General features: G+C 44.7%; 1 protein-coding gene across 1 annotated transcript in view; it reads right to left on the bottom strand.

Moving 5' to 3' along the window:
* The window catches only part of LOC124612684 (kynurenine 3-monooxygenase-like), a 189175-nt gene that overhangs the window by 61893 nt on the left and 112730 nt on the right, over nucleotides 1-14552 (bottom strand). Inside the window, exons 5-6 of the mRNA XM_047141019.1 lie at nucleotides 7881-7968; nucleotides 5116-5287 (exon numbers count right to left, since the gene is read on the bottom strand). Of these exons, the coding sequence (XP_046996975.1) occupies nucleotides 5116-5287; nucleotides 7881-7968 (260 nt within the window). The remainder of the gene's footprint in view (nucleotides 1-5115; nucleotides 5288-7880; nucleotides 7969-14552) is intronic.

Genomic DNA, 14552 nt, shown 5'->3' with positions numbered 1-14552 from the left:
TTTCCTCAACCCAAGGTGTGATGCGATCCGTGCCGAGGGGTGCATGGCTCATGGGAAGATGTGTCACAAACAGAGCCTCAGGGCTACTGGGCGACCTCCCTGAGTAAGTAGCCTTGCACCGAGCGTGGTTTCCTTGGTGTGGACCGTGTAGATCCCCAAATCTCGAGCGAGCAAGATAGACACCACTGACGAAAATAATTTAAAACAAACTGAGGGCAAACTGAGACCTCAGACACCCAAACATCGGGGTCAGGACTGATGGAATGCACTACCACTACTAAATCAGGGTCTAGACCTGAGCAAGAAGTGGGAACTGTAACTGAGAAGTTGGAGCAGATCAAGATTAAAGCCTTGTCTGGGGCCCAGAGGAGGAAACTTCTCAGGGAACAGAAACAAAAGGAAGGAAAAAAATGGCTTCCCAAACACAAATGGAGGAAATTATAAGGGCTGGAGTCCAAGGCCCCCAAGATAAAACTGCCTCAGGTTGAAGGGGATACACAGACCCCCACAATGTTAAAGACAGGTAACAAGAGGATAAGGGAGAAATCTAAGAGTCCCTTCTCTCAGGATAAGCGAGCCCAAAAAAACTGAGGCAAGAAATAGGGGAACAGACCTATAGTACTGCAGTCTCAGTTTTTAGGATGACAGCTATCCAAGAAGGCTATGCACTGGTAGGCATCACCTCGCAGCAGGAGGAATTCGTACAGACGGCCCTCTTTGAAAAGATTGGAGGGGTTTGGGCACTGGTACAGGACCTAATTTCTGGAGGGTCTATCTAGCCTGCAGTGCCCTCATTTCTGTCTGTTAGGGGGTGCGTATTGTGGAATGGCTCAAGGACAAGGTGCCAAAGCTATCCCTGTGGGAGGATGCGAAGCTGCTGGTCAAGATGGCAGCTGAGCTTCTTAAGACCGCAAAGGTATCAATATGGGTACCAAAGATCCTTAAAGATTTGTCTCCAAAGACTCTTTTCGAGAAAATAGGGGTCCATAATGCAAAAGTCCCGACTGAGGATTGGAGAGCAACCAACCAGAAGGCTGTACCGGAAGGACGAACCCTGGTGCTGCAGGTTGGAGAGAAGTCCCTGAAGGCGATGTGAGAGCAAGACCTGAAATTGTTTTTTAGAGTTCTCACAGGCCGCTGTTAGGGTAATCAATGACCTCAGAGGCAATGATGGCAGCAAGATGGAGACTTGAGGTGCTGGCGGTGGAGGTTGGAGAGAAAACCCTGAAGGCGATGTGAGAACAAGGCCTGAAATTGTTTTTTGAGTTCTCACAGGCTGCCGTCAGGGTAATCAATGACCTCAAAGGCAATGATGGCAGCAAGATGGAGACTTGAGGTGCTGGCGCTGGAGGTTGGAGAGAAAACCCTGAAGGGCGATGTGAGAGCAAGGCCTGAAATTGTTTTTTGAGTTCTCACAGGCTGCCGTCAGGGTAATCAATGACCTCAAAGGCAATGATGGCAGCAAGATGGAGACTTGAGGTGCTGGCCGTGGAGGTTGGAGAGAAAACCCTGAAGGGCGATGTGAGAGCAAGGCCTGAAATTGTTTTTTGAGTTCTCACAGGCTGCCGTCAGGGTAATCAATGATCACAAAGGCAATGATGGCAGCAAGATGGAGACTTGAGGTGCTGCAGATTAATCTGCAGCACAGTAAGGGGCCACCGCTGCCCTGAGCCTGGGGGGGGGGGGAGGGGCAGGAAGTGGACGTGGCCCTGATACAAGAATGCTACTAATATAAAGGGGGTGTATTGGACCTCGGAGGTTCGAGTCCTCCCTCAGGCATGGGTGTGTGTTGTCGTCCTTAGCATAAGTTAGTTTAAGTTAGATTAAGTAGTGTGTAGGCTTAGGGACTGATGACCTCAGCAGTTTGGTCCCATAAGACCTTACCACAAATTTCTGTATTTTCAGGCCTTGGTGGCACTGGAGGTAAGCCGATTTCTGCTAGAATCTCCAGAACATGCATTTATTTGAGAAATGGAATTTCTTTCATGCCAATGTTGGATTTCTGTTTCCTGGACCTGGTGACCATCAGGATGCAGCAACATGAGGAGGGTATCATGAGTGAAATTGCTTTGGCCTCAGCATACCTTCATTACAAAGACAGCTCTCCTTCTCCTTTGGAGGTGAGGAGACTGACGGAAGCTTGCCATCGGCAAGGTGACCAACTGTTGGTTGGATGTGATGTAAATGCCCACAACCTAGTGTGGGGCAGCAAGGACACCAACAATAGAGGTGAGTACCTTCTTGAATTTCTCTTGTCTAACAACTTGGAGGTCCTGAATAGGAGTGATGAGCCTATATTCAGAAACAGCAGAAGGGAGGAAGCAATTGACAAAACCTTTGGTGCCATGATGATGGGCAGCTAAGTCAAACAATGGCATGTGGCGTTAAAGCCATCCTCATTGGACCACATGTACATTAAATTCAAGGTTGAAATGGGAATCAGACAGACCATGGCCTATAGCAATCCCAGGAAAACAGACTGGGAGACATATAGGAGGCACCTTGACTTAAGCTTATCGGAAATTAAAGCCTCAATAAGGAATCCAGTAGCGTTTGAGGAAGTAGCAGAGGCTGTAGCCTCTGCCATAGTGACCCCACACTGTTCAATCACCAAGAAGTGCCCAAATAGGAGTGTGCCTTGATGGAACAATAACTTGGAAACGCAAAGAAGACAGGTACAAAGACTGTTTAACCTTGCTAGATGTAAAGGACAATGGGCAAAATATCGTGAGGCCCTTGTCAACTACAGTCTTGCAGTTAAACAAGCAAAGGAGGCATCCTGGAAGGCATTCTGTGAGGAAGTAGTGAGCACGGGTGCTCAAGCCAGACTTCACAAAATCCTCACTAGAGTACCAACTAATCAAGGAGGCACGCCAAGGAAGGAGGATTGGGAATATACAGAGACAGCACATGAGACGCTGGAGTTTCTCCTCAAAACTCACTTTCCTCAATATGCTCTGGCAGATAACATAGACCAGAATGCGATCCCTGAGAGAAAATTGTTATTAGTCACTCGAAGAAAGGACTGGAAATCAGCCAAGGAATGTGTCGACTTCAGTAAAATCCAATGGGCAGTGGGAACACTCCAACCGTTCAAGTCATCTGGCCCGGATGGAATCTTTCCAGTCTCTGCAACAAACAGGAGAGAATCTTATAAGAGTCATGTGCAGGTTATTCAGGGTTAGCCTTGCAGCAGGAATCATTACCAACGCCTGGAGGGCAGCGAAGGTTGTCTTTATTCCAAAGCCAGGGAGAATTGATCATACCAAGGTCAAGAATATGAGACCAATCAGTCTGTCCTCCTTCATTCTTAAAACATTAGGAAAACTGGTTAATGTACCATATATGTTGGGGAGAGGAGGCTAACTAGGGCTCCTCTACATTCAAACCAACATGCATATCAACCAGGTAAGTCATGTGAGACAGCTCTCCATCAACTCATTGGGAAGGTGGAGAAAGCATTTCACTTTCAGGGAATAGCCCTCTGCATCTTACTGGACATCGAGGGGGCTTTTAGTAACACAACCTTCGATTTCATGGTTAGAGTAGCAGAGGTGAATGACCTAGAGACCACTATATGTAAGTGGAGTAGGGCCATACTTAATGGAAGGAAGGTAGAGGTCACCATGATGAATGAAAAGATGGTAATTAACACCACTATAGGTTGTCCATAAGGAGCAGTTTTGTCCCCTTTATTGTGAAATCTAGTGGTCAACAAACTCACTGAGGAACTAAATTCTAGACAACGCTTTTGACATGGATACACAAATGACCTCGTCATAGTAAAACTTGGCAAATTTACTGACACAGTTAGGAATATGGCACAAGGAGCGCTGTACATTGTGCAAGACTGGTGCATTAAACAGGATCTAAGGGTTAATCCTAAGAAGACTGTTGTGGTACCATTCACGAAGAAGCATATCCAACACTCAAGTTGGAATCTAAAGCTTTTCAATGAAACTCTGCCTGTGGAGGGGATAATGAAATATCTAGGGGTAACCTTAGATGAGAAACTACAATGGACTCCTCGCATTAAGAGAATTTGCTCCATGGCGAGAGGCACTCTAGTGAGTAGCAGAAGGGCTTGTGGCATAAACTGGGGTCTAAGCCCCAGAGGTATGCACTGGATATACACTACGGTGGTTAGACCTAGGACCTCCTACAGGGCCATAGTGTGGTGGAAGAAGGTAGAACAGTAGGTTGCAACTAAGGAGCTTGCTAAGGTGCAGAGACTGGCCTGCTTAGCCATAACAGGCGGAATTAGCAACACACCACGTGCTGGGATGGAAGCCATGGTGCTGCGCGGGATTAGCCGAGCGGTCTAGGGCGCTGCAGTCATGGGCTGCGTGGCTGGTCCCGGCGGAGGTCGAGTCCTCCGTCGGGCAAGGGTGTGTGTGTTCGTCTTTAGGATAATTTAAGTTAAATAGTGTGTAAGCTTAGGGACTGATGACCTTGGCAGTTAAGTCCCATAAGATTTCACACACATTTGAACATTTTTTTTTTGACACTGGTGGACATGCCTCCACTACACCTTTGGGTCAAGATGAAGGCAGACTCAAAATTGGCAAAAAATGGATCTTATTGGGATATCCAGAATCACTCACTACTGATGACCGGCCATAGGAATTTCAAAAACCCCTGCAAACAATGGGTATAACTGAAGAAGACCCTGAATGTAGGATCTGCGATGAGGGTGAAGGAACTGCATCAAACCTAATCATCGAATGTATGGCATTGGAGAACAGGAGACACAGACTTTTGAGGGCAACTAGACCTGAAGAAATTGTGTCTAACAAAGAATTGGTAAAGGGACTCCTTGCACTATTTAAGGGCATTGGTTGGCTTTACTAGATATACAGGGAGCGATACCGCGCAATAAACTCGATTTCGTTGTGGGCTGTCGTGGGTTTGACCAAAGCTGTTTTAGCTTCCCTGCCAAAATCAAATGAAATCAAATCAATACCGTGGATTCTCTGTGGAAGCAACGACCAGAGCGTTTAACTAGCGCAGTATGAAATTAATTTTTAAGAAGCGAGAGCTAGCAGGCAGTTTTATAATAAACTGAATAATCGTCTAGCCTGTTGTACTGCGGCGGCTGTATGTTAGCATGCTCACCTTTCCGTCGGCGGTGGGCGGTATGCAGAGCTCGAGGTAGCCGTGCTCTATGTAGCGCTGGCTGTACTGGAACAGCGGCGCCTTCATCATCTGGCGGCGCACCGCGGAGAAGGCGCCGTCCGCGCCCACCACCAGCGACGCGGACCTCTGCACCTGCGAGTTCTCCTCGCCACTGCAAAAGAAAGGGGCGTATGGTGGTGTTGGCTGCGGAATCCCGCAGGGCTATTCATTTGCTTTGCCAGGGATTTTTCCTTGGTCGGAGAACTGGGTCGGGATGCACTTAACCCTGTGACGCCAACTGTTGAGCTACTTGGCCCATTAGTAGCGGTTCCAAGGTCGAGAGACACGACGACGACCGTAAGAGCGGTGTGCTGACCACGCGCACCTCCATACCGCACCCTATGACGCCGTTGGCACAGGATGACAGGGTGGCTGGTCAGACTCGATTGGTCCCCCTATGCCAGATCGTGGAACTTTACCTTATTCATTTGCTTAGATGGAAATATTTCCTTCTTTTGCCTATAGTGGCACAATTTCTTCGCAAAGTGTATATATCTCTCCTCATATGCACGTCTGTGTGTTTTACCGTGGTAAAGGCAAAGCTGTCGTCAATCCGGAGGTTGGTTTGAACACCATAGTGCTTTGCTGGCATGGTCCTATCGTAGGGGATATACCGTTGCCTTTCTTCGACTCACGAACTGGCTAATATGTGGAACGAGTCGAATTTTCCAATACAAGACATAATTAGGTTAATTTAACAACATACTTAAGTTAATATAACAACTTTATTTTTTGTGTTTTTTTGTTTTTCTTTATTTTTTATTTTTATTTTTTAATTTTTTTTTATTTTTTAAATTTTTTTTCTTTAGATATAAATTAAGAAAAAAATTAAAAAATAAAAAAAATTAAAAAATAAAAATAAAAAATAAAGAAAAACAAAAAACACAAAAAATAAAGTTGTTATATTAACTTATGTATGTTGTTAAATTAACCTAATTATGTCATGTATTGGAAAATTCGACTCGTTCCACATCATTACGAAATATCGTATTCATGATCCATGGAACTAGTATTAATCTAATCTAATCTAATCTAACCCAGTTAACAGTTTATTACGGCCAATCTCAGCATTTTTCATCTTAGTAAGGATTGCCAGATGTGAAAGAAGTGGTGAGCACAGAAATCCTGTGGACTTTGCTTTGCCACCAAGCCATCGAGGTTCACGTTTTGCTGTGGATGACTTAAATAAAATAGCAGGAGAGAGATGGTAGAGGGGGAGAGAGGGAGGGAGGGAGAGGGAGAGGGAGAGAGAGAGAGAGAGAGAGAGAGAGAGAGAGAGAGAGAGAGAGAAAGAGAGAGGGAGGGAAGGAGGGAGGGAGGAAGAGGGCGGGGAGGTTAAGAATTCAACGATCATTTCATACCAATGTCATGAAAAAAGAAACAAAAATTGTAGCAGATGAGGGAGTAAGTCAGTGTGGAATTGCTGAACGGCCCATCCCAGCATTTGATGAAGTTATTTAGAGCAACCATGGAAAAAACTGAATCAGGATAACAAAGAGTATGCGAGTACACTGCCTTGATCACTGCTTCAGAATGACCGAAGGCATAGAAAAGTTTAGAAAAATAGCAATACAATTTATAACATACTTGTTTCATTAGAACAACAACTGATACCGATAAGGAAACTTCGGAAAAGACGATATGTAATTTTGAAAATCTCCTTCTAAGATTTCCAGATCACATCTTCTCAGGTGATCATTGGAAAGTATTACCCCCTCTACATGCAACTCACGCTACGGGGACTACGGTGAAATTAGAGAGCCTTGTACATGCACAGGATGGTACAGTCAGTCTTATTTCATCTAGGAGCGAAATAGATATATGGGGAGGGGGCGTACTAACAATCGTGCAGCCTGTGTCTCACTGACTGTTGGCACAAGCGTGCTTGGTGGAAAAATATTTAAAGTAACATCGCTCACGGAATGCCTTCCTCTTGCTCTTTTTTGTATGTCTGCATGGGCCAATGTGCTTCATTCCTTACTCAACGTCACCTCGTACTCTTTCTGCATCTTCTTAACATCTGAGTAAACAGCTGCTCTGTAGTGGCCAATATCGGTTGGCTTCTAACAATAAGTGTTACGTGTAAAATGAACGGAATGTCCGCCAGTGTCTGATTGTGAATGACAGTTTCAGATCTAGTGAACACAGTGGGCAGGAATGTCAACGATGAATGAAACAAACAGATAAGAAATTGAAACTGGTCGACGTCGACCTGTTAACGAGTTAGCCAGTTTTTGGGCTACACGTTTGTGCACACTGCTCTGCTTGCTAATGTAACGAACTAATGCCTAACTAATGGCTAGCCGAAGTTGATACTTGCTTCACTTACTAATGATGTTAGGCAACTACTTCGGCGCCAGCGTGAACAAAAGAGGAAAAAGATATAGTCTTTTACTTTCTTGCAATCTTATCAGCTTCACACTGCTCACAAAATGTTTACTTATAACTAGATAACAAATGTATAGTCGTGTCACTGAAGTGAGATTTATACTTTTTATTGTAGCGTTTTACGAAACTGGATGTGAGATGGATTCACCACAGCCTGTACCAGAAATGACGATAAGTTTTATTTCAAGAGTTTCATCACATGCTTAGTTTTCTATGTTGCTTATCATAAATAATCGTGATACGTTAAAATACTTATGATGTTTTATTAGAACTAAAGAATCTATTACCTACAGACATGTTTATAACAATTTACTTACACTTGAAATGTCATCTGGTTTTCCTTGAAGTTGATTGCAACGAGTTTATGCCTGAAGTGCAGCCTCACATTGGGATACTTCTCAGTGGCTGAAAACAATCGAAGTTAAAGCAGTTAATATTTTACAACAGGCTTTGCACAGGTACAACAGAAAACACATGAGATATAGTTTACTTTTTAATTATTTTCAATAAATACGAGGGCATGCTGGAAAGTAATGCTTCTGAATTTTTATATGGAAATTCTTAAAGTTTTTTAAATAAAAGAAACGTTATTAACATTCTACAACTTTAGTCTCCATGTCTACACATTTATTTCTCAACATAGTCATCCTGGCCGCGAACGTATTTCTTCCAACGAGAGACCAGTGCGTTCATACGTGACTGTAGAACGTTTGACTTTGTTGGCGGATGGACAATCTCACCTCTGCTTGCACCTCTTCATCACTATTGTGTTATACTCGGAGGTATAGCTACTCGACCAATAGAGGCGCCTGCCCTCTGCAATAAAAAAAACTGAGTGGATGGACCATCGATGGACTTGAACGGGTGTCATGGGACATCCGCAGTGAACAAATTCAACGAACACTATCGAACAAAATGAGATTTTTTTTAAAGAAAAGGGGTCGCGTCTTTGATTTATAACCAAAACGTCTTCGGTCCCGGGTTCGAATCCCGCCGCTGCTTAAATTTTGATTAATAATCAGCATTGGCGGGCGAAGACTTCCGGCATAAGAAGTCACCCTCAGTCTGTTAACGGCCTTGTCAAAGAGGGCGAAAGAGTGGACAGAGGTTCAGGGCACTCTCTTGTCCTAGGGGTGGGATTTGCCCCTAAAGGCGGAAGAATCAGCAATGATCAACGACATGAGGATGCATTAAAGACAAGTAACGTGTATCCACAGGACATGTGGCTTGTAACTGAAGAAGTGTCATGATGATCTCTCCATCGGCAAAAGATTCCGCAATAGTCCCCCATTCGGATCTCCGGGAGGACTGCCAAGGGGGAGTATACCATGAGAAAATCAACGAAAGGATAACGTTCTAGGAGTCGGGACGTGGAATGTCAGAAGCTTGAACATGATAGGGAAACTAGAAAATCTGAAAAGGGAAATGCAAAGGCTCAATCTAGATATAGTAGGGGTCAGCGAAGTGAAGTGGGAAGAAGACAAGGATTTCTGGTCTTATGAGTATAGGGTAATATCAACAGCAGCAGAAAATGGTATAACGGGAGTAGGATTTGTTATGAATAGGGAGGTAGGGCAGAGAGTGTGTTACTGTGAACAGTTCAGTGACATGGTTGTTCTTATCAGGATCGACAGCAAACCAACACCGACAACGATTGTTCAGACGAAGTGTATGAGGATATTGAAAGGGTAATACGGTATGTAAAGGTGGATGAAAATCTAATAGTCATGGGGGACTGTAATGCAGTTGTAGGGGAAGGAGTAGAAGGAAAGGTTACAGCAGAATATGAGCTGGGGACAAGGAATGAGAGAGGAGAAAGACTAACTGAGTTCTCAACAAGCTTCAGCTAGTATTACAGAATACTCTCTTCAAGAATCACAAGAGGAGGAGGTATACTTGGAAAAGGCCAGGTAATACGGAAAGATTTCAGTTAGATTACATCATGGTCAGACAGTGATTCCGAAATCAGGTACTGGACTGTAAGGCGCGCCCAGGAGCAGATATAGACTCAGATCACAATATAGTAGTGATGTAGAGTGAACTGAAGTTTAAGACATTAGTCAGGAAGAATCAATATGCAAAGAAGTGGGATATGGAAGTACTAAGGAATGACGAGATACGGTTGAAGTTCTCTAAGGCTATAGATACAACAATAAGGAATAGCTCAGTAGTCAGTACAGTTGAAGAGGAATGGACATCTCTAAAAAGGGCCATCAAGGAAGGAAAACATAGATACAAAGAAGGTAACTGCAAAGAAATCATGGGTAACATCTACATCTACATCTACATCTATACTCCGCGAGCCACCTTACGGTGTGTGGCGGAGGGTACTTATTGTACCACTATCTGATCCCCCCCTTCCCTGTTCCATTCACGAATTGTGCGTGGGAAGAACGACTGCTTGTAAGTCACCGTATTTGCTCTAATTTCTCGGATCTTTTCGTTGTGATCATTACGCGAGATATATGTGGGCGGTAGTAATATGTTGCCCATCTCTTCCCGGAATGTGCTCTCTCGTAATTTCGATAATAAACCTCTCCGTATTGCGTAACGCCTTTCTTGAATTGTCCGCCACAGGAGCTTGTTCAGCATCTCTGTAACGCTCTCGCGCTGACTAAATGTCCCCATGACGAATCGCGCTGCTTTTCGCTGGATCATGTCTATCTCTTCTATTAATCCAACCTGGTAAGGGTCCCATACTGATGAGCAATACTCAAGAATCGGACGAACAAGCGTTTTGTAAGCTACTTCTTTCGTCGATGAGTCACATTTTCTTAGAATTCTTCCTATGAATCTCAACCTGGCGCCTGCTTTTCCCACTATTTGTTTTATGTGATCATTCCACTTCAGATCGCTCCGGATAGTAACTCCTAAGTATTTTACGGTCGTTACCGCTTCCAATGATTTACCACCTATGGCATAATCGTACTGGAATGGATTTCTGCCCCTATGTATGCGCATTATATTACATTTATCTACGTTTAGGGAAAGCTGCCAGCTGTCGCACCATGCATTAATCCTCTGCAGGTCCTCCTGGAGTACGTACGAGTCTTCTGATGTTGCTACTTTCTTGTAGACAACCGTGTCATCTGCAAATAGCCTCACGGAGCTACCGATGTTGTCAACTAAGTCATTTATGTATATTGTAAACAATAAAGGTCCTATCACGCTTCCCTGCGGTACTCCCGAAATTACCTCTACATCTGCAGATTTTGAACCGTTAAGAATGACATGTTGTGTTCTTTCTTCTAGGAAATCCTGAATCCAATCACAAACCTGGTCCGATATTCCGTAAGCTCGTATTTTTTTCACTAAACGTAAGTGCGGAACCGTATCAAATGCCTTCCTGAAGTCCAGGAATACGGCATCAATCTGCTCGCCAGTGTCTACGGCACTGTGAATTTCTTGGGCAAATAGGGCGAGCTGAGTTTCACATGATCTCTGTTTGCGGAATCCATGTTGGTTATGATGAAGGAGATTTGTATTATCTAAGAACGTCATAATACGAGAACACAAAACATGTTCCATTATTCTACAACAGATTGACGTAAGCGAAATAGGCCTATAATTATTCGCATCTGATTTATGACCCTTCTTGAAAATGGGAACGACCTGCGCTTTCTTCCAGTCTCTAGGTACTTTACGTTCTTCCAGCGATCTACGATAAATTGCTGATAGAAAGGGGGCAAGTTCTTTAGCATAATCACTGTAGAATCTTAAGGGTATCTCGTCTGGTCCGGATGCTTTTCCGCTACTAAGTGATAGCAGTTGTTTTTCAATTCCGATATCGTTTATTTCAATATTTTCCATTTTGGCGTCCGTGCGACGGCTGAAGTCAGGGACCGTGTTACGATTTTCCGCAGTGAAACAGTTTCGGAAGACTGAATTCAGTATTTCTGCCTTTCTTCGGTCGTCCTCTGTTTCGGTGCCATCGTGGTCAACGAGTGACTGAATAGGGGATTTAGATCCGCTTACCGATTTTACATATGACCAAAACTTTTTAGGGTTCTTGTTTAGATTGTTTGCCAATGTTTTATGTTCGAATTCGTTGAATGCTTCTCTCATTGCTCTCTTTACGCTCTGTTTCGCTTCGTTCAGCTTTTCCTTATCAGCTATGATTCGACTACTCTTAAACCTATGATGAAGCTTTCTTTGTTTCCGTAGTACCTTTCGTACATGATTGTTATACCACGGTGGATCTTTCCCCTCGCTTTGGACCTTAGTCGGTACGAACTTATCTAAGGCGTACTGGACGATGTTTCTGAATTTTTTCCATTTTTGTTCCACATCCTCTTCCTCAGAAATGAACGTTTGATGGTGGTCACTCAGATATTCTGCGATTTGTGCCCTATCACTCTTGTTAAGCAAATATATTTTCCTTCCTTTCTTGGCATTTCTTATTACACTTGTAGTCATTGATGCAACCACTGACTTATGATCACTGATACCCTCTTCTACATTCACGGAGTCGAAAAGTTCCGGTCTATTTGTTGCTATGAGGTCTAAAACGTTAGCTTCACGAGTTGGTTCTCTATCTGCTCGAAGTAATTCTCGGACAAGGCAGTCAGGATAATGTCACAAGAGTCTCTGTCCCTGGCTCCAGTTCTGATTGTGTGACTATCCCATTCTATACCTGGTAGATTGAAGTCTCCCCCTATTACAATAGTATGATCACGAAACTTCTTCACGACGTTCTGCAGGTTCTCTCTGAGGCGCTCAACTACTACGGTTGCTGATGCAGGTGGTCTATAGAAGCATCCGACTATCATATCTGACCCACCTTTGATACTTAACTTAACCCAGATTATTTCACATTCGCATTCGCTAATAACTTCACTGGATATTATTGAATTCTTTACTGCTATAAATACTCCTCCACCATTGGCGTTTATCCTATCCTTGCGGTATATATTCCATTCTGTGTCTAGGATTTCGTTACTGTTCACTTCCGGTTTTAACCAACTTTCCGTTGCTAATACTATATGCGCACTATTTCCTTCAATAAGAGATACTAATTCAGGAACCTTGCCCTGGATACTCCTGCAGTTTACCAATATTACGTTAACTTTTCCTGTTTTTGGTCTCTGAGGACGGACGTTCTTTATCAACGATGATAATGTCCTCTCTGGTAAGCCGTCAGGTATTTTATCGTTTCGCCCAAGGGGGGGGTCCCTCTAACCTAAAAAACCCCCGTGTGCACGCCACACGTACTCTGCTACCCTAGTAGCTGCTTCCGGTGTGTAGTGCACGCCTGACCTGTCTAGGGGGGCCCTACAGTTCTCCACCAAATAACGGAGGTCGATGAATTTGCAACCATTATAGTCGCAGAGTCGTCTGAGCCTCTGGTTTAGACCCTCCACACGGCTCCAAACCAGAGGACCGCGATCGACTCTGGGCACTATGCTGCAGATATTAAGCTCAGCTTGCACTCCGCGTGCGATGCTGGTTGTCTTCACCAAATCAGCCAGCCGCCGGAAGGAACCAAGGATGGCCTCAGAACCCAAGCGGCAGGCGTCATTCGTTCCGACATGTGCTACTATCTGCAGCCGGTCACACCCAGTGCGTTCAATAGCTGCCGGAAGGGCCTCCTCCACATTACGGACGAGACCCCCCGGCAAGCACACCGAGTGCACACTGGCATTCTTCCCCGACCTACCCGCAATTTTCCTGAGGGGCTCCATAACCCGCCTAACGTTGGAGCTCCCTATAACTAATAGGCCCGCCCTCTGTGACTGTCGGGACCTTGCCGGAGAATCGGCCACTGGCCCAACAGACGAGGCATCCTGTGGTGGCTCGGAAACGATGTCATCACCACTAGGAAGCACCCCGTACCTGTTGGAAAGGGGTAAGGCAGCTGCCACGCGGCCAGATCCCACCTTCGCCTTTCGGCCAGGCACGCGCGAGCCCACCACTGTCCGCCATTCACCCTGGAGTGATGGCTGACCGGTAAGATGCTCACTGCCGGAAGACGCAGCGACATCAGGGGTTCCATGTGATTCCAAGGCCACCGAAGTAGGCATAGGTCTCACCACAGTTGCCCCAACGCCACTACGAGCCGACGCCTGCGCCTCGAGCTCGATGAGCCTAACAGACAAAGCCTCCACCTGCCCCCGAAGAGTGGCCAATTCTCCTTGCGTCTGCTCACAACAACCACAGTCCCTACACATGACTATGTTTACCCTACTCTATACGGTGACAAATTCCCAAGATAATCTTCTGATGAGCTACTCTGATAATCAAGAAACACTCACTGAAATACGAGACGCGAAAACTACGCTAGGTTTTCCCAGAAAAACTATTTAAAAGCTAAGCGCAGCAAATAAGTACAAAAACGCTTTATACAAACAGTACTCGCTGCTGCTGGTGCTCTCGCTCTGGCTGTCACAAGACAACTGCTGATTCAAGTGACTAGTGGCTAACGGCCGCGAAACAAACAAAAGACGATTTTAGGGCGCTTTCTGTTCTAAACGATCAAGAAAACACTAAGAAATCTAACACGAAAACTACATAAAGTTTCCACTGATCGATGAAAGGAGGAAGTACAAAAATGTTCCGGGAAACTCAGACATACATAAATACAAGCCGCTGAGGAATGAAATAAATAGGAGGTGCAGGGAAGCTAAGGCGAAATGGCTGCAGGAAAAATGTGGAGACATGATTGTCGGAAGGACAGACTCAGCATACAGGAAACTTTGGTGACATTAAAAGCAAGGGTGATGACATTAAGAGTGAAACGGGAATTCCACTGTTATATGCAGAGGAGAGACCGGATAGGGGGAAAGAATACATTGAAAGTCTCTATGAGGGGGAAGATTTGTCTGATGTGATAGAAGAAACGGGAGTCGATTTAGAAGAGGTAGGGGATCCAGTATTAGAATCAGAATTTAAAAGAGCTTTGGAGGACTTAAAATCAAATAAGGCAGAAGGGATTGATAACATTCCAGCAGAATTTCTAAAAACATTGGGGAAGTGGCAACAAAACGACTATT

The sequence above is a fragment of the Schistocerca americana genome, chromosome 4, assembly GCF_021461395.2.
Source record: "Schistocerca americana isolate TAMUIC-IGC-003095 chromosome 4, iqSchAmer2.1, whole genome shotgun sequence".
NCBI classification, from domain to species: domain Eukaryota; kingdom Metazoa; phylum Arthropoda; class Insecta; order Orthoptera; family Acrididae; genus Schistocerca; species Schistocerca americana.
This window is presented reverse-complemented; position numbering and strand designations above follow the sequence as displayed.